General features: G+C 42.5%; 1 protein-coding gene across 1 annotated transcript in view; it reads left to right on the forward strand.

Moving 5' to 3' along the window:
• The first annotated feature begins 283 nt into the window (after positions 1-283).
• The window catches only part of Ppa1 (inorganic pyrophosphatase 1), a 32,993-nt gene continuing 12,424 nt past the window's right edge, over positions 284-20,852 (forward strand). The window contains exons 1-6 of the mRNA XM_070020925.1: positions 284-446; positions 2,679-2,737; positions 10,378-10,431; positions 11,522-11,641; positions 17,004-17,090; positions 19,052-19,178. Coding sequence (XP_069877026.1) covers positions 383-446; positions 2,679-2,737; positions 10,378-10,431; positions 11,522-11,641; positions 17,004-17,090; positions 19,052-19,178 — 511 coding nt within the window. The 5' untranslated portion in view covers positions 284-382. The remainder of the gene's footprint in view (positions 447-2,678; positions 2,738-10,377; positions 10,432-11,521; positions 11,642-17,003; positions 17,091-19,051; positions 19,179-20,852) is intronic.

The raw sequence follows: 20,852 nt of genomic DNA on the forward strand, positions 1-20,852 counted from the left end.
ACAGCGGACCGAAGCTGAGAGTGGGAGTACCTGCCCCTCCCGGGTCAGAGCCCCAAAGTTGGGGATGGCGACTAAGAACAGAGCACGAGCCCAGCGGCAGCCACGTGGCCCAGTATCAGCGCCACTGGGTGGTCAGAGGGGCGGGGCCAGAGATTAGGGCGGCGGAGCCTGGCATTGGGCGGCGCGTTGGACGGAGTGCGCCTGCGCGGATGGGCGGGGCAGGGGCGCGGTGGAAGGCCAGCCCAATGCGTTAAAGGCGGCCCGCAGAGCTCGGGGTCCAGCTCGCGCTGCGCAGGCGCGGACTCTCTCCTTGTCAGTCGGGCGCCTCGTGCCGGCGGAGGCTCAGTAGTAGCAGCGGCGGCGGCGACCCGTCTTCAGCACCATGAGCAGCTTCAGCAGCGAGGAGCGCGCCGCGCCCTTCACCCTGGAGTACCGCGTCTTCCTCAGTGAGTGCCTGCGGCCTGTGGAACCCGGCCGTCTCCCGGTCCGGCCGCCCATTCATTCCCGGCCTGGCCGCCCGCGGGCCGCGCTCCCGGGGAAGTGTGTGCGGGACCGGCTACCCGTCCTCCCTTCACCTCCCCGCGGCGGCTGGACGGCGGCAGGCGCCCTCTACCCTCCGTCCGTCCCGTCCGCCCTTCAGGACTTGAACTCGAACCCGAGGCGGGCTGGGTCTGGGAGCGCAGGGAAGGGAACTGAGTGAGTCACCCTGGGAAGGTGCTGGAGGTAAACCGGCCCCCTAAGCGGATTGCTCCGGGCGGGGCGGGGCGGGGCTGCCAGGCCGGCGATCGGTGGCACCGCTCGGGTTCCGACGGTGGGCGCCGAAAGAAGTCAAACTTCCCCTCCCCCCTCGGCCTCCAGGTGGGGGGAAACTGAGGGTCGAACCTGCGGGATCCACGCCAGCGAGGAGCGCTCGAGCCCCTCGCGCCGGGAGTTTGTTCGTAGCGGGGATGCTGGGAAACTCTCCTTAGGAAACGGGGTGCTGAGTCCCCCCCCCCACCCGCACAGGTGACGTCAAGGGAGGCATTTGCACCGAGAGGGTTGCAGAGAGGGGCGTCCAGGGGTGCAGCCCCCAGTCCCGCCCCGCAGCCAGGGCGACGCGCCCCCTCCCTCGATACTGCTTTTTTCTTTGTAGGTACAGGAAACGCTACCTGGAGCTTACCTTTTTCCCTCTCCCCTGCCCCCACCAGCTATTAAGAAGAGACGACTGGCACCTACAAAAATGTACCTCCCAGGGCCCTCCTGTTTAAACTTCTGTCCAGTTTTATTCGGAAGAGAATGGGAAGGGTAGGATGAGGGGAAGTTGATGCAAGGGCTAGCAATACTGAAATAATGAAGAAAGCCTGTAGTCTTGGTAATGTGGGGAAAAGGAAAGTGAATGTGAAATTTACACATCTAGGGGTGGATTAAACTGCTCAGGGAAAATCCAAGAAGTGTGGATGTGTGTGTGTGTGTGTGTGTGTGTGTGTGTGTGTGTGTGTGTGTGTGTGTGTGTGTGTGTGTGTGTGTGTGTGTGTGTGTGTGTGTGTGTGTGTGTGTGCTGGTCCTGGAACTTGAACTCATGCGGATTAAACTGCTCAGGGAAAATCCAAGAAGTGTGAGAGAGAGAGAGAGAGAGAGAGAGAGAGAGAGAGAGAGAGAGAGAGAGAGAGAGAGAGAGAGAGAGTGTGTGTGTGTGTGTGTGTGTGTGTGTGTCCTGGAAATTGAACTCATGGACTAGGAGCTGTCCTTAACTTTTTCACTCACAGCTAGCTCTCTACCACCTGAGCCACAGCCCCACTTCCTCCTTTCTCCTAGTTATTTCATAAAAAGTTCTGTAAATCGTTAACTGAAGTAAGCCCAATTAAAAACAATTTGATCACATTTTGTATAGCAAGCACTGCTCCACTCAGGGGATACAAGGCATAATATAGGCCAATACCTGTCAGAAGCTTAGAGTGTATGGGCTGAAAATCAGTCTTCAAGAAGGGTCAGGAAAGGTGAAATTTACAACTAGTTTTTAGCTGGGCATGGTGGTTCATGCCTGTAATCCTAGCACTTGGGAAGTAAGAGCCATGAAAATCAGGAGTCCCAGGCCAACCTCAGCTACAGAGTGAGACCCTAAGGGCTGGGAAGGTGGCTCAGTGGTAGAGTGCTTGCCTCACATGCATGTGGCCCTGGGTTCGATTCCTCAGCACCACATAAACAGAAAAAGCCAGAAGTGGTGCTGTGGCTCAAGTAGTAGAGCAGTAGCCTTGAGCTGAAGAGCTGAGGATCAGCGCCCAGGCTGAGTTCAGGGCCCATGACCAAAAAAAAAAACAAAAACAGTAAGACCCTACCTCTGGATGGATGGATATAGGAATAAAATCTTGATATTAAAAAATGTGTGCTTTATGGTTTTTTGGGGGTGGTTGTTGTTGCTTTTCATTTATGGGGCTTGAAATCAGGGCTTGGGTGTTGTCCCTGAACTCTTTTGCTAAAGGCTAGTGCTTTACCACGTTGAGCCACAGCTTCAGTTCTGGTTTTCTAGTGGTCAATTGGAGATAAAAGAGTCTCACAGACTTTCCTGCCCTGGCTGGCTTTGAGCCATGATCCTCAGATCTCAGCCTCTGGAATAGCTAGATTTACAGGCATGAATCACTAGCACCCAGCACTTATATATAATGAATCACAATAATAATTATTTTCTATTTATCTTACAGAAAATGAAAAAGGGCAGTATATATCTCCATTTCATGATATTCCAATTTATGCAGATAAGGTAAGGAATCTTGTTCTCCTGAGCATACTCTCTTTACTAAGGTTAGCTGCTTGTGTATGTGACTTTTCTTACATGCTTCTTACTGAGTATTTAAAATGCTTCATTGTGCTGTGAGTTAAAGGTTTGTTGCTTCAATAAGAAGTCAGTTTAAAACCAGAACATTTGGTTAAAGAAACAGTTGTAAATTAGAGAAGGAATAAAGGAATAAAACCAAAGGTTTTTAACCTGCCTTGTTTAGAAAAAAAATGGTTTGTCTTTTCTGTATATATACTTGGAACTAATATTCATTAGTGGTTTTAAAATAAGCCAGGTATCCAGCACAGAATTTTGACTGTGGGATGTTTATTAAACAGTAGAACTAAATTAGATATTCAATGAATACAAGAAAAGTCAGTATTTTAGTGAGCTTGAGAGAGATTTGCAAATAGTGTTAGTACACAGACCTCTAAAAAGAAATGTGTGTTTCTATATTCACTAGTGGGTTGCGGAAATTCAACTTTAGCACAGATTGACAGATTTATTAAAAATCAGTCAAAATCTTTACTATGTATATGTATATATTGCTCTGACTCAGAATTTTTTTTTTGGGGGGGGGGTCTGGTCGTGGGGCCTAAACTCTGGGCCTGGGCGCTGTCCCTCAGCTCTTCAGCTCAAGGCTAGCACTCTACCACTTGAGCCATAGTGCCACTTCCAGCTTTTTTCTTTTTGCTTATGTGGTGCTGGGGAATCGAACCCAGGGCCTCATGCATGCAAGGTGAGCGCTCTACCACTGAGCCACCTTCCCAGTCCCTGACTCAGAATTTTTTATTTGCTAGGAAAAAAGTGTGCAACTATATATTTTAAGAAATGTTTTATGATCCCTGGGTAGTGGAAGAATAACCACTGACTAGTTTTTCCTTGTCCTTTTTTTTAAACTTCTTTAAAATAATTTTTTCAGTGTTGGAAATCAGATACCCAGTGTTTTATGAATACTAGGCAAACACTATTATCCAGCCCATATTTTTACAACTTAAAGTAATTATTTTAAGAAGCACAACATATTAAGCTTCTTTCCCACGGGGAGAAGTTTGAACTGTATTTAGGAACTTGACACAGGACAGATATCTGATTTTTTTTAAATCTTCTCTTTTTTTTTTTACCCCCTTATTAAGGAAGCATGGTTTACATTGAACACAATGCTTTTTGAGTTGTACAAGCTGTTTAGGGTATTGACTCAGTGTTGGATGTAATACATCCCAGGACATGTGTAGAAGAGTATAAAGGTGAAATTTGGCTCTTTTGTGGGCTCTTACTGTTTTCTGGACTTAACTCTCAGAAACAAGTTTATATGCTGTACTTTTACCAGGAAGTTTGCCACAGGTATATGGACACCTGGGCCTTGGTAGGAAATCCAGTTGATATGTTACTTCTGAGGAGCCTGCCAGAGCTGGGCTCCAATTAGAGACTGTGGAGCAAATGGCTTGAGGCAGTTATGTTCCACACTTAAGGAGAGATCTCTAATTGGCATGTATTACCCTTCAAGAATGTCAAAACTGTAGATTCAGGAACTCCAGTTTGTTCCTGGGAGCTGATAGGAACTATAGATTTTTCTATACCTCTTGCATTCCCATTATTTGATTGGCTTGAATTATCTGCTTACATCTCAGAGCCAGTTGCTGATGGTTCATGCCTATAATCCTAGATACTTAGGAGGCTAAGATCTGAGGATTATGGTTTGAAGCCAGTCCTGACAGGAAAGTTTGTGAGACTCTTCTTTCCAGTTAACCACCAAAAAGCTGGAGTGGAGCTATGGCTCAAATGGTACAGCAGTATTAGCCTTGAGCAAAAAAGCTCAGGAACAGCACACAAGTCTTGAATTCAAGTCCCAGGATCAGCACCAAACAAAACAAAAGAAATAAAATAAAAATAAATGAAATGACATCTCAGACCACTTTGAGTAATGAAGAGATATGAAAGTATGATTAGACACAGACTATGTTGATGGCACCCTCACATACAGACGGTGTTTTGAAAAGTAAAACATCATCTTGACACATAGCTGATTTTTGGAACTCATGGCTGATTTTGGTGATTTGAAGAGCAGTTTAGCTGAGGAACAGAATGAATTGATAACCGGTCTTATTGCTGCCTCAAAGTATTCCACAATAGGAAACATGTTGACATTTTGGTTTGATGTAAACCTTTTCATTCAAGTTACCCTGCACTATTGAAGTCTTGTACCAAGCTGGTTGTATCTATGATATGGTTGCTCAGTTTCTGCCCTGGTACTGTCCTGTGCAGGCTCTGAAGCATGAGCTCTTCAAACTGGTTTTCACCAGTGACCCAAACAAACCCTAAGCCCTTCAAGCCCTTCTGATTCCTGCCAGAGAAGCCGGAAGGAACAGTTTGTGTTTTGTTCTTAAGGAAGTTATTTACTTAAAACACAAATAAGGGTGTGGATGACAAGTTATTTTGGATTGTAGCCTTAAAAAAAAAACCAAACCAGATTAATCACTTTTTTTTACAGACAAAGGATTTTTAAAAAATAAGACATCCAATGTGATTAAGTTTACATGAATGTTCTTATATATATACAGTTCTAAACTTTATCCCCAATATAGGCAGTCATTTGAGGAGTGGTAATAAGGGAATGTTATTAATGTCCAAAGGCTATTGTTTTCTACTCCAAGTCAGGATCTTTCAATGTGGGCAACAGGCAGTTTGCTTATACCATTAGGTAATAAAGTCAACCAGTTCTGGAAACTCTTGTAATTCAGATATCCTGCTTTTTTTTTTTTATTTAATTGTATTTAATTACATTAAAAAAAAATTTTTTTTTGGGTCCAGTCGTGGGGCCTGAACTCTGGGCCTGGGTGCTGTCCCTCAGCTCTTCAGCTCAAGGCTACCGCTTTACCACTTGAGCCACAGCGCCACTTCCGGCTTTTTTCTTTTTGCTTATGTGGTGCTGAGGAATCGAACCCAGGGCCTCCTGCATGCAAGGAAAGTGCTCTACCACTGAGCCACCTTCCCAGCCCATATTAAAAATTTTAATTTCTTGTTTTGTTGGTTGGTTGTGGGGCTTGAACTCAAGACCTGGGCATTATCCCTGAGCTCTTTTGCTCAATGCTATTGCTCTACCACTTTTAGCCACAACTCCACTTCCAGTTTTCTGGTTGTTAATTGGAGATCAGAGTCTCACAGGCTTTTCTGCATAGGCTGGCTTTGAACCTTGATCCTCAGATCTCAGCCTCATGAGTAGCTAGGATTACAGGAGTGATCTACCAGTACCCACCCATTGATTTCTTGGTTGTTGTTTTTTGTTTTTTTTTTTTTTGTCCTTAGTCTATTTTGGAATCAGAGATGAAAGTATTTGTCACTCAGTATCATAAGATGAAGAACCCAGGACTCAGTATAAACAGTATGAAACATTGGGCAGATAAAGATCTTGGGTTTTGTTGGTAATTGTTTTTGTTTTGTTTTGCCTTTTTTGTTTGTTTTTGAGATGGAAACTCAATATATAGCCCAGGTTGGTCTTGAACTTGAAATCCTTCTGACTCAGTCTCAGCCTCCCTAGTACTGGGGTTACTGTAAAGTGCCACTACACTCAGTTTGATAATGGTACTCTTGGATGTATCAGATTTCATTATTTCATTTATCAAGTGACAATGGCTTTTAACCTTTACTTTGGTTTTAAGAGCCGTTACATGGTATAGACTACTAATAAACAGGGCTGGAAAGGTGGCTCAGTGGTAGTGTTTGCCTCACATACATAAGGCCCTGGGTTCGATTCCTCAGCACCACATAAGCAGAAAAAGCCAGAAGTGGCTCTGTGGCTCAAGTGGTAGAGTGCTAGCCTTGAGCTGAAGAGCTGAGGGACAGTGCCCAGGCCCAGGGTTCAAGCCCCATGACCAAAAATAAATAAATAAATAAGAAGAAAAACTAAATGCTATAGACTACTAACAGAGTTGAATTTGTGTGTGTGTGTGTGTGTGTGTGTGTGTGTGTGTGTGTGTTACTGGGGTTTGAACTCAGGGCCTTGCACTCTTGCTTAGCTGTTTTGACTCTTGGATTCTTTGATAGACAAGTAACAAAGTCTGTTTGAGTAGCTAACAGAAAGAAATATAATGACCAAACTTTGTCCTTTATTCACTTACAATTGCAGCTTAGAAAGAGAAAACATGACTTACACCAACCAAGGAAGCATTTGTTCAATATCATAGGGAGAGAGTTGCCTTCTAGTGGCTCACACTTGCAATCCTAGCTACTCAGGAGGCTGTGACCTGAGACTCAAAGTTTAGGGCTAGCTTGGGCGGACAAATTTACAAGACTTGTGTAGCCAGTAAAAATCTAGAAATGGAGTTGTAACTCAAGTGGAAGAGTACCACAGCAAAAGCTGAGCAAGAGCACAAGGCCTAAAGTTGAAGCTCTAGTACCATCACTTCTGAAAGGCAAGAAAATAATTCCATATTTATATATGCTCCTATATTCTCCCAACTAGAGCCTGGAAAACAACAAAAGCTACATAGTTAGAACTAGTATTTGACATGCGAGTTAAGAAGAGAAAGAGAAACACCAAACTTCTAAAATTGAAGTACCAAGACTTGATATCTGAGTACTTTAATGCCAGGCCCTAGTTACACCTATAGTACCAGCTATTCAGAAGACTGAGATCTGAGGATCACAGTGCAAAAAGCCAGACTAGGCAGAAAAGTCTTTGAGATTCCAATTAACCAGCGGAAAGCTATAAGTAAATCTGTGGCTCAAGTGGCAGAGCACTAGCCTTGAGTGAAAAGCTAAGGGGCAGTGTCCAGGCCCTGATTTAAGCCCCAGTACCTAAAAGCAGAAAAGAAAAGAAAAGATTTAGGTTTTGGTTGAGTGTAGTATATATACCCCATGTCCTGGTTCATGGAAGGCTGAGACAGGAGGATCTCATTCCAACCTGAATTTATTTTATTTTATTTTTTTTTTGGGGGGGGGGTCCAGTCATGGGGCCTGAACTCTGGGCCTGGGTGCTGTCCCTCAGCTCTTCAGATCAAGGCTAGCGCTCTACCACTTGAGCCACAGCACCACTTCCGGCTTTTTTTTTCTGCCTATGTGGTGCTGAGGGATCAAACCCAGGGCCTCATGCATGCAATACAAGCCCTCTACCACTGAGCTACCTTCCCAGCCCCCAACCTGAATTTATTATGAGATTCTATCTTCAAAGAAAAAGAGAAAGTGGGGGGGGAAAAAAGCACCATTATGGGTTTAGAACATTTCCTTGTTAACTTTGTGGACTTTTCTAATACAGATTTTATACTCCAGATGATTTCTTTTGAGGGGGGGTCCAGTTCTGGTCCTGGGCTCTGTCCCTCAGCTCTTCAGCTCAAGGCTAGCACTCTACCACTTGAGCCACAGTGCTACTTCCAACTTTTTTTTTTTCTGCTTATGTAGTACTGAGGAATCGAACCCAGGGCCTCATGCATGCAAGGCAAGCGCTTTACCACTGAGCCACTTTCCCAGCCCTCCAGTTGATTTTTTTAAAAGGAGTTATACTTGTTTGGTATTTCTTCTTTTCACTACCGCTGGTTTTCTCTAAATTTAACTGCAAAACAGTAACTTAAAAACAGGATAATCCTAGGTACTTAGAAGGCTGAATTCGAGGATCACAGTTCAAAGCCAGCCTGGGCAGAAAAGTCTGTGAGACTTTTATCTCCAATAAACTACTCAGCAAAAACCAGAAATGGCGCTGTGGCTCAAGTTGTAGAATGCTAGCTTTGAACACAAAGAGGCTCAGGAACAGCTCCCAGGCATCTAGGCATTGAGTTCAATCCCCAGGACTGCCAAAAAAGAAAGCCAGACTAGTGAGATCAGAGAATAATTTTTTTTTTCTTTATTTCTTTCCAAGCCTGGAAAGAGGACCTCTCTTTCTCTTTCCCTTACTCTCCCTTTTGTGAGATGTTTCTGTTATACTGAAGACACATTTTACTACTTCCATTCTGAAATGGGAAATAATAGTCTGTTACTTGTGTATGTACTTAGTTATGTAGTAATAATAGCCAACATAGGGCTGGGAAGGTGGCTCAGTGGTAGAGTGCTTGTCTTGCATGCATGAGGCCCTGGATTCGATTCCTCAGCACCACATAAGCAAAAAGAAAAAAGCCGGAAGTGGCACTGTGGCTCAAGTGGTAGAGTGCTAGCCTTGAGCTGAAGAGCTGAGGGACAGCGCCCAGGCCCAGAGTTCAGACCCCAAGACTGGACCCCCCCCCAAAAAAAAAATAATAGCCTACACATCACATTAGTAAACAGCTGGTCAGATTTGCACAAGACTTGCACAAGAACACTAACCACCTTGGTGAGGAGACCTATCCTCAGTTGTACTAGTTACGACAGCCTCATTTAGTTGATGAAAGTTTAAGCCTAAGTATATGGTGTTTTACAATTTATAATTGTTAAGTTTCCAAATTCCTTAAAGCCTAAACATCCTTAACCTTTTTGATAACTTGAGGAAATAGTTACAGATGTGAAGTGAGGTGAACTTCTATGCTTCTGGCCCTCTGGAATGTCAGAGCTCATTTGTGGTTTGGCTTTACCTGCTCTGTCTGCAGGTTTATTAAGCTTCCCCCTCTAAGTCAGGTGCCAGTGGCTCATGCCTGTAATCCTAGCTAACTCAAGAGGCTGAGATCTGAAAATCATGGTTCAAAGCCAGGCCAGGTAGGAAAGTCCCTGTGACTTTTACCTCCAGTAAACTACTCAGAAAAGGCTGGATGTGGTGCTGTGGCTCAAGTGGTAGAGCTCTAGCCTTGAGCTGAAGAAGCTCAGGGACAGCTCCCAGATCCTGATTTCAAGCCCCAGGACTGGCCAAAAACAACAACAACAAAACCCCTCCTGTCTAGGGACATGAATCTTTCTTTCTTTCTTTCTTTTTTTTTTTTTTTTATCAGAGCAGCCATACAGAATCCAAAGCATGGTGAAAGATGAAAAGAACAGTCTTGGGTAGCTAAATGGGGATTACCAATGGAATGACCAAACAGTGGTATTAAGATGGCACTAAATCTAGGATTGAGAACTGGGAATGGAGCTCAGTGGTTGAGTAATAGCTTAGCATTCATGAGATCCAGGATAGTAGGAAAAATAAAACCCAAGAGTGAACTTAACATTTGAAACCAGGTTGATTAAAGGAGACCTGAAAAAGCCTGGCATGGTGGCTAGAACAACAACACTCAAGAGGTCAAGACAGGAAGATCAGCCTGAGCTACATAGTTAATTCAAAGCATACTGAGCTATGTTATGACCTGATCCCCAAAGAACCAAACCCAAAGAAAAACTCCTTGGTTTCCTATTGATCTACTCTACAGTTAATTTTTCAAGTTCAAACAGCTCCTAATCTTTCATGTTATAACAGCTCCACCTTGTGAATCTTGAGAGTATTGCTGAAAACTTCACTCCTATACAGATCTTTCATTTTTATATCTAAGAAGTACTAGCTAAATGTAATTCTTGAAAACTTACAGTGGGTAAAATAAACTTTAATAAGATTGGTCCTAAAGTTTCTCACTTATGAAAAATTACTGTTAAATTTTTCTAAAAACATTTAGTTATTTTATAGGAATATACAGTTATTTAGTCCTAGAGTTAAGTAATAGCTTTATTTTTATGCTACCTTCTTCTTGTTTCTCCAGGATGTGTTCCACATGGTTGTTGAAGTTCCACGTTGGTCCAATGCAAAAATGGAGGTAATGTTTCATCTATCTCAAGGAAATTTAGCACATTAGTTTTGATCTATTTTTCAATCATACTCCCACTGTCTGCCAGTCTCCCTGCATACCTTGGACTTCACTTCCCCATACCTTGGTACTAATGTTCCCTAAGCCTTTTCTCTTTTTTTTTTTTTTTTTTGGTCAGTTATGGGGCTTGAACTTGGTACTGTTCGCTGAGCTCTTTTGGTCAGGGCTAGTACTCTACCAATTTGAACCACAGTACTACTTCCCTTTTGTTTTTTTGTTTTTTTTTCTTTGAGTGGTTAATCAGAGATAAGAGTCTCACAGACTTGCCTGCCCCGGCTAGGTTCGAACCATGAGCCTCAGATCTCAGCCTCCTAAGTAGCTAGGATTACAGGTGTGAACCACCGGTACCCTGCTTCTTTTCTCATCTTAAGACGAGAAATTTTATTGAATTGAGGGCTGTAGTGATCTCATTGAAACTTTTGTCTCATTGTTCAGCTTTTTTCCTGATGATACCTGACATAGTTGCCTTTTTGTTAATCACTATTTCACATTTTATATCATTTGAACTTTGTTTTATACATTTTCATATTTGCATACAGTAGACTTGGGTATTTGGATAATTTTAAATGCTTTATAGAAAAACTGAAATTAGATGTTTGTTTTGTTTAATAGAAATTTTGATGTGGGCTGGGAAGTAGCTCAGTGGTAGAGTGCTTGCCTTGCATGCCTAAGGCCCTGGGTTCAATTCCTCAGCACCACATAAGCAAAAAGAAAAAAGCCGGAAGTGGCGCTGTGGCTCAAGTGGTTGAGCGCTAGCCTTGAGCTGAAGAGCAGGACAGTGCCCCAGGCCCAGAGTTCAGGCCCCACGACCAGACCAAAAAAAAAAAAAAGAGAGAGAAACCTTGATGTTTTTATTTCTCCAGTACTAGAATTTATTCCAGCTAATTGTAGTTGTCACTTTCTGCAGTACATAAATGTTAATAAATGCTCTTCTGCCCTTCCTGAGTAGTTGGTATACCTCCTCAAGTAAGCTTTTAGCCATACCAAAGTATATTCCATTTCATATGCAGCTGTGTAACCATTTGAAATAACATTTCAGATTGCTACCAAGGACCCTTTAAATCCAATTAAGCAAGATGTAAAAAAAGGAAAACTTCGTTACGTTGCAAATCTGTTCCCATATAAAGGATATATCTGGAATTATGGTGCCATCCCTCAGGTATGTCTTTATACACTTGTTGAAAATGTACTATCGCCTGCTAAAAATGAACTCAGCTGATGATCAAAAGATTTAAATACCTGCAGATAATGTTTGCTGTAGATTTGTGTGTGTGTGCTCATGTGTGCTTGTTCGTACACATGTGTGCACACACTGCTCCTCGAGCTTGAATTCAACCTGGGCACTGTCCCTGAGCTTTTGTGCTTAAGGCTAGTGCTCTACCACTTGAACTACAGCCTCACTTGTGGCTTTTTAGTAGTTAATTGGAGGTAAGAGTCTTACAGACTTTCCTACCTAGGCTGGCTTTGAACCCCATTCTTCAGATCTCAGCTTCCTGAGTAGCTAGGATTACAGTTATGAACCACTGGCTCCCAGCTTGCTATAGATTTTTAAAACATAGGAAGGGGTAATTAGCTCTGGTTAATGAATTTTTTAATAACTAGAAAGGCTAGATTAAAACTGTTTAAGCTCAGATTTGGAGGTTTCTTTTCTGAAATGTTTCTCTTTCTGTGGACTCATTGTAAGATATACATATATATACATATATATAGAGAGAGAGGGAGAGAGAGAGATTATTTACAGATCCAGTGCCAAATTTTATTTTATTTTATTTTTTATTGTGAAAATACTGTACAGAGGAGTTACAATTACATGGGCAAGATAATGAGTACATTTCTTTTGTTTTTTTGTTGTTTTTTGGGTCCCGTCATGGGGCCTGAACTCTGGGCCTGGGCGCTGTCCCTCAGCTCTTCAGCTCAAGGCTAGCGCTCTACCACTTGAGCCATAGCACCACTTCCGGCTTTTTTCTTTTTGCTTATGTGGTGCTGAGGAATTGAACCCAGGGCCTCTGGCATGCAAGGCATGCACTCTACCACTGAGCCACCTTCCCAGCCCCAATGAGTACATTTCTTATCAAGCATTGTAGCCTCCTTTGTTTCCCCTTCTCATCCCTTCCCATCTTCCCCTCGCCCCCCCAACCAACCCTTCCCTCCCCCCACCAAAGTACTAAAGTTCATTTTTCCACATAACAACTTATACATCGCATTGTTGCAATGGGTCCACCTGTATCCCTATTTAAACGATTTGTTTTTTCACTTCCCCTCCACAAATTATACCAACCTCAAATACAGTGAAAACAGGGGTTATACTGTGGGGGAGGGACATACAAAGCAACAAAGAAATAATCTTACAAATGTGTTAGAAACAAGCACCTGAAAGAAAAAAAAAAAAAAACATTTGAATGCATATCTTATGGTTCATTTCCCTAACATCAACTTATCTGACTTTTTCTGCTTGACTCAGATATATACTAGTTATTGCAAATAAGGGAAACCATGGGACCTAAGTTTCTTTGGGCCTGGCTTACTTCACTTAATATAATTTTTTCCAAGTCTTTCCATTTCCTAACAAATGGGGCAATGTCATTCTTTCTGATGGAGGCATAGAATTCCATTGTGTATATATACCATATTTTCTTTTCCATTCATCTACTGAGGGGCATCTGGGTTGGTTCCATATCTTCGCTATGGTAAATAAGGCTGCAATAAACAATCGTGCTGGTAGCTTTAGTGTGGCCTTGTTTGTGATCATTTGGGTAAATGCCCAAAAGTGGGATTGCTGGGTCATAGGGGAGCTCTATGTGGAGTCTTTTGAGGAACCTCCATACTGCTTTCCAAAGTGGTTGAACAAGTTTACACTCCCACCAACAATGCAGTAAGGTCCCCTTCTGTCCACATCCCCTCCAGCATCTGTTGTTATTAGAGTTCTTGACTACAGCCATTCTAACTGGGGTGAGGTGGTATCTCACAGTGCTGAATTTTATTAAGAGAGTGTATGGTAGTGTTTGAAAGAACTGATTCGGGAGCTGGGAAAATAGCTCAGTAGTAGAGTGCTTGTGTCACATGCATGAGGCCCTGGGTTCCATTCCTCAGAACCACAGAAGCAGAAGAAGCTGGAAGTGGCATTGTGACTCAAGTGGTAGACCGCTTGCCTTGAGCTGAAGAGCTCAAGGACAATGCTCAGGCCCAGAGTTCAAAAGAAAAAGAACTGATTTGTAGCTAGATGTGATACATGTTTTTTTTTTTTTTTTTTTTTTTTTGTCGGTCATGGGGCTTGAACTCTGGGCCTGGGCGCTGTCCCTCAGCTCTTCAGCTCAAGGCGAGCGCTCTACCACTTGAGCTACAGCGCCACTTCCGGTTTTCTGGTGATTTATTGGAGATAGGAGTCTCACAGTCTTTCCTGCCCGGGCTGGCTTTGAACCGCGATCCTCAGATCTCAGCCTCCTGAGTAGCTAGGATTACAGGCGTGAGCCACCAGCGCCCGGCTGTGATACATGTTTTTAATCCCAGCATTTGACAGATTGAGGCAAGAAGACTTTGAGGCCATCCTGAATTACATTGTAAGTTTCAGGGGAGCCTAGGCTTACAGAGTGAGCTTCTGTCTTGTAAATAAAAAAACTAAAACAACACAAAAACCTGGTGTTTGGAGCCAGATGTACATGCCTCTTTCTATTTTCAAAGATTTTTTTAAATTAATATATTATTTGAACAGGGTGGAGAGTTCATTGTAGCATTTCCATACACATACACAATGTGCCCTGATCAAACTCACTTCTTCCCTTTCTTTCTCTCATCCTCCCTCCCCCTGTGTGTCCTTTTTCCTTTTTGAGATATAAATTAATAGTGAGTTTGTATAGTTATTATAGAATAAAGCACCTAGTTTCTGCATTTCACATAGTAATTGATTTCTTCCTGTTGAAGTAGAGCTCTTTGTGGCAAAAGTGTTGGTGAAACCTGGAGTTGGAAGGAGAGCTGAATTGCTTACCATTTTATCTCAAGTACAATGATCAGTTGTCATAGCAGGTTCTTATTTCATGTTTTAGTGAAGATTCTTCTAGAATCACACCTGTTTAATTGTTTTGGTTAGGCTAATGCTGTAGTACCTAAACTACATGCAATTTAGTTTTTTCTGGTTTCTAAGTGCTTTGTTTATTCTCCATTAAGTGAAATTGTTAAGTAGAATTTTCTTGTGGAACAGCTATTAGAATATAGGTCAAATTGATCTAAGCTTGTGAGTAATCACAAAGTCATTTTTCTGCCTAATTACAGCACTTAGCCTTGTACTTCTGATTTAGTATTTTGCTTTGAAGTATGCCCCTACGGGAAAACATCACTGAAATGTTTACCCTTCTATAGCTTGTTCTGTCTTACTGTTTGTTGGCTTTGTGAGTCCTCCTTTATCCTTCTTCACTTTTATCTTTCTTCCTTCACTCCTGATGAATCAAAGAAACTCAAGTCATAAGAATATTCTGACTGGGGAGAAAATCTGAACAATAGCGGCATTTTAAACCTAGCTTCCTGGCAAACACAGCCTCAGTTCTTTTGTAAGATGTTTTGGGAGGATTCTGCTTTGCAATTTAGCAAGGAAGGAAAACCAGTCATTTAAGCTTCAGAAAAACCTGGTTAAACTTTCCAATCTTGGCTCCTGGCCAGCTTTTAATATCAATGCTTTTAACATCAGAACATATTTCCATTTTAGTATCACAGCTTCTAGTCTGTGTTTTAGAAATTGGCCATAAAGAAAAGCTAATTAGTAGAAAATAGTAAGTGCCTGGAAGAGTTCAAAGGTTTTCCTTTTGGTTGGGAGATTGGAATCCTGGGCCTTGTGCATTTAAGAATACTTTACATAACCAGTCCTTAGTTGTTTGCAGATCTTGGTCCTGGTGCTTGAACTAAGGGCCTGAGCACCATCTCTGAGCCTCTTTGTGCTCTATCACTTTAGCCACAGCTCTCCTTCCAGTCCTTAGTTTTTGTTGTTGTTGTTGTTGTTTTGGTCATGGGGCTTGAACTTAGGGCCTGGGCACTGTCCCTGAGTTTTGTTGCTCAAGGCTAACACATTACTACTTTGAGCCATAGCTCCATATCGTTTCCTTGTGGCTATTTGGAAATAAGGGTCTCATTGCCTTTCCTGCTGACTGACTTTGATCCTCAGATCTCAGGCTCTTGAGTAGTTAGCATTACAGGTGTGAACCACCAGTGCCCCAGCCTTGTTTTTTTTGTTTTGTTTTGTTTTTTTGAGACATTCTTGTTAGGCCAACTGCATGCTCCCCTCTACTGACCCTATAGTGGGATTATAGGCATGAGCCACTGAGCAGTTTTCTTTTGCTATTTTATTATTGTTATTTTGGTTGAATTGGGTTTTGAATTCAGAGCCTCATGCTGGCTAAGCATATGTTCTGCTGCTGAACCACACCATCAGTCCTTTTTGCACTGATTTATTTTGAGACAGATTCTTACTTTTTGTCCTATGGACTGTGATCTGCCTATTGTATACTTCCCATTTGTAGCACTGGTGACAAGCATGTGCCACCGTGCCCAACTTACTTTATTGACATAGATTCTTGAGATCCTTTCCTTTCCTTTCCTAGCCCCTTAAGTAGCTAGGATTACAAGTTTGAACAACTGGCATTTTTTTTTTTTTGGGGTCCCATCGTGGCGCCTGAACTCTGGGCCTGGGCGCTGTCCCTCAGCTCTTCAGCTCAAGGCTAGCGCTCTACCACTTGAGCCACAGCGCCACTTCCGGCTTTTTTCTTTTTGCTTATGTGGTGCTGAGGAATCGAACCCAGGGCCTTAGGCATGCAAGGCAAGCACTCTACCACTGAGCCACCATCCCAGCCCACAACTGGCATTCTTTATTTATTTGTTTATTGATTGTGTGTGTGTGTGTGTGTGTGTGTGTGAGAGAGAGAGAGAGAGAGAGAGAGAGAGAGAGAGGGTGTGTATATGATAGGATCCTGTTATTTAGTCTAAACTGGCCTGGTACTCAGATACTCCTTCCTCAGCCTACTGAGTGCTGGAATTATAGGCTTATGCACCCACACCCAAAGTAGTTTGGGTTTTATTGTTGTTGTTCTAAAAATAAGATCATTGTTCTCAAGCTTAAATTTAGTTAAGCTATAGCATTTAATTGAAATAATTATATATAATTAAGATTCTTAAACATAATGAACTTGGGGGCAGGGAAGGTAGCTCAGCAGTAGAGTGCATGCCTTGCAAGCATGAGGCCCTGGGTTCGATTCCTTAGCACCACATAAACAGAAAAAGCCAGAAGTGGCACTGTGGCTCCAGTGGTAGAGCGCTAGCCTTGAGTTGAAGAACTGAGGGACAGCGCCCAGACCCAGAGTTCAGACCCCATGACCGGCAAAAAAAAAAAAACCATAATGAACTTAAAAATGAGAAAAAATAGGTGAATTTATAGTTTTGTAGAAAGATTGACTGGATTTTGTCCATCACCAAGATCCCCTTTGTCACCAAAATATATAGGAATGATGTAACCCTTGTATTTTTTGTTTTTTTGTTTTTAGACATGGGAAGACCCAGGACACAATGACAAACATACTGGGTGCTGTGGTGACAATGACCCAATTGATGTTTGTGAAATTGGAAGCAAGGTAATGAAATCTGACATCTTTTCTGTAGTGTAAGAATACTGTGAATAAAACCTATGAATATTACAGAAATAATGATGGTTCTGGGTGATTTCATTCTAAGCATTCATAATTGTCATTTTCAAGCCTAGTCTGGGAAAATGTGCGTGTATATATAGGGTTGAACAGGGAGATATGCGCTGTACTACTTCAGAAGACAGATGAATAGTCCATAGGTAAAAGTACCTGGAAGCACATTTCAAATTGGCATGAGATAACCCTTGCAGAAGGGTTTGTTTGGTATGACCTGTGAACTGACTCAAGCCAAATAACCTCTTTGCTTGGAGATTTATGGTAGGGATTCTTCTATGAAGTAAGGCTACTATGAGATTCTGATTCATTATATCTTTATATCTCTCTTAGGGTCAGGAAAAAACAATTAAAACCAAAGTTGTCATTATTTTTTTTAACTCTCAAGTTTTTTTATTTCATTTTGTTATGTTTTGTTGGGAGTTAGGCTAATGGTCAAACCCATGGCCTAATGCATGCTAGGCAAGTTCTCTTTCACTGAGCCACAGTCCTAGTCCTTAAGTCAAAGTTGGTTTTTTTTTTTTTTGCATTTGTCATTTTTATTTGACAGAAAAAGTTTCTCTTGCAGTACAGATTCTTAAAAAACCAAAATGCCTTTAAGAAACATGAAGAAGCCGGGCGCCGGTGGCTCACGCCTGTAATCCTAGCTACTCAGGAGGCTGAGATCTGAGGATCGTGGTTCAAAGCCAGCCCGGGCAGGAGAGACTGTGAGACACCTATCTCCAATAAACCACCAGAAAACCGGAAGTGGCGCTGTAGCTCAAGTGGTAGAGCGCTCGCCTTGAGCTGAAGAGCTGAGGGACAAGTGCCTAGGCCCAGAGTTCAAGCCCCACAACCGCCAAAAAAAAAAAGAAACATGAAGAAATTTTTGGAGGGGCCTGCAACTTCATAAGGGCCAACAGGGGCTCACTGAATTCAAATCCTGCCCCTTCCCAGATATCAACCAACCTCCCATGACCCAAACCATCAATTACCCCCTTAATAACTATGCTAGGGATTTGTTGATTTTTTGTTTTGGTTTGGGGGTTGTTTTTTTTTTGGTTGGTTGTGGGGCCTAGGTGCTGTCCCTGAGCTTTTTTTCCTCAAGGCTAGTGCTCTACTACTTTGAGCCACAGCGCCACTTCCAAGTCAAAGTTTTTAAGACAGACTAGGCATTATGGCTGGCCTGACTCAGGGTCTTCTATAAGATAAATGGTAAACAGTTCACATTAGGAATGTGGAACCAGCTGGTGGCTCTTCCCTGTAATCCTAGATACTCAGGACTCTGAGACCTGGAAGATTGAGATTCAGAGCCAGCCTGGGCAGAGTATTTGAGACTCCTTTTTTTTTTTTTAACTTTTCAAGTTTATTTTTTTATTTTTTTTTTCGGGTCCGATTGTGAGGCCTGAACTCTGGGCCTGGGCCTGTCCCTTAGCTCTTCAGCTCAAGGCTAGCGCTCTACCACTTGAGCCATAGCGCCACTTCCGGCTTTTTTCTTTTTGCTTATGTGGTGCTGAGGAATCGAACCCAGGGCCTCCTGCATTGCAAGGCAAGCGCTCTACCACTGAGCCACCTTCCCAGCCCTCCTTTTTTTTTTTAAATGTTAATTTTATTGTCAAGATGATGTAAGAGTGGTTACAGTTACGTAAGTAAGATAGTGATTACATTTCTTGTCTAGCTTGTTAGTCCCTCCCTCATTTTTCTCCCTCTTTCCCTCCCCCCAATCCTCTTGCCAATCTTCCATCTTAATAGTACTAATGAAGCATATGCTTGTCTAGCTTTTGAAAATGTGCTTCAAGAACTATCTTTAAATGTATAGAAATTTGACAGTTTTATTTCCTACTATCACCAAATAAAATTTTCATCCCCAAATTTCATTCTGAGGCATTTCCTTAACTGTGTTTGTTGAATCTTAGGTATGTGCAAGAGGTGAGATAATCAGAGTGAAAGTTTTGGGCATATTGGCTATGATCGATGAAGGAGAAACGGACTGGAAAGTTATTGCCATTAATATGGATGATCCTGATGCAGCCAATTACAATGGTAAGAATATCAGAAGACTGGAATCTGTTTTGTGTTGTTCTGGTGGTACTGGGATTTTAACTTAGGGTTTACCTCTGAGTTCTCCTGCCTGAGCCACACCTATAGGCTAGAAGTCCTTTTAGGCTTATCCTATAATGATAGAATCGTAAGTCCTGCTAGGTAATATTGCCAGGAACTGGTGGCTTATGCCTATAATCCTAGCTGCTCAAGAGGCTGCGATCTGAGGATCGTGGTTCAAAGCCAGCCCGGACAGGAAAGTCCATGAGACTCTTTTTTTTTGGGTCCAGTTGAGGGCCTGAACTCTGGGCCTGGACGCTGTCCCTCAGCTCTTCAGCTCAAGGCTAGCGCTCTACCACTTGAGCCACAGCACCACTTCCGGCTTTTTTCTTTTTGCCTATGTGGTGCTGAGGAATTGAACCCAGGGCCTCAGGCATGCAAGGCAAGTGCTCTACCACTGAGCCAACTTCCCAGCCCCTCCATGAGACTCTTATCTCCAATAAACCACTCAGAAAACCAGAAATGACTCTGTGGCTCAAGTGGTAGAGCACTCGCTCACCTTGAGCTAAAGAGCTGAGGGATAGTGCTCAGGCCCAGAGTTCAAGCCCCACAACAAAAAAAGAAAAACGAATTGCAAGTCCCTACCTTAAAGTGGAGAAGCAAAGTAGCTAACAAAACACTGTTATTTCCAAGACTGATCTTGAGGTTATTAACTAAATAACTCGTTGTTCCAGGAGAAAAAAAAAAAGTTGGTAGTTTGAGTTTATTGTTTTTACCCCTTCTCCATGTTAGCTTTCACTTACCATGTTTTGGTTTTTTGCTTTTTTTTTTTTTTTTTTTTTTTTTGGTTGGGTGTGGGGCTCAGGGCCTGGGTGTTATCCCTGATCCGCTTTTTGCTCAAGGCTAGCACTCTACCACTTGAGCCACACTGCCACTTCCAGTTTTCTGAGTGGTTAACTGGAGCTAAGAGTCTCAGTGACTTTCCTACCCAGGCTGGCTTTGAACCGAGATCCTCAGATCTCAGCCTCCTGAGTAGCTAGGATTACATGTGTGAACCAACAGTGCCCAGCTCCCTTGTATTTAATGACAAAATTCACATAACATTAAAATTCACCATTCACTGTTTTAAAGTATACGGTTCATTTGTGGTACTTTCCAAAATGTGCACCCTTCTAGTTCATAGCACTACCTATCCCTTCTCCGAGACCCTGGCCATCACTAGTCTGCTTTATATCTCTTTGGATTTGCCTGTTTTAGATACTTCCTGTCTATGGTCTTGTATAATATGTGGTCTTTTGTGTCTGGCCACTTTCAAAGTTCATCTGTGTTACAGAGTATATCGGTGTTGCTTTTTCAGGCCAGATATGGATAATGACACATATTATTTTTTCTGTTTATCAGCAATACACATCTTGGTTGTTTGAGCTACTATGAAAAATGCTATTGTGATTCTTCCTATACATGTTTTTGAGTGGACATGTTTTAATTCTCTTGGGCATATATACCTAAGAGTAGAGTTTTGGAGTCAATGGAAAGGCTTTAAATTTTGGAGCTGCCAGACTATTTTCCAAAGCAGTTATACCATTTTACCTTTTTGTCAGCAGTGCATGTGGATTCCAATTTCCCCACAGCCTTACTGGCCCTTGTAAATTATCTTTGATTATAGCCTTCCCAATG

This window comes from Dipodomys merriami, unplaced genomic scaffold (genome assembly GCF_024711535.1).
Source record: "Dipodomys merriami isolate MVZ:Mamm:240054 unplaced genomic scaffold, mDipMer1.0.p SCAF_14, whole genome shotgun sequence".
Lineage (NCBI taxonomy): Eukaryota > Metazoa > Chordata > Mammalia > Rodentia > Heteromyidae > Dipodomys > Dipodomys merriami.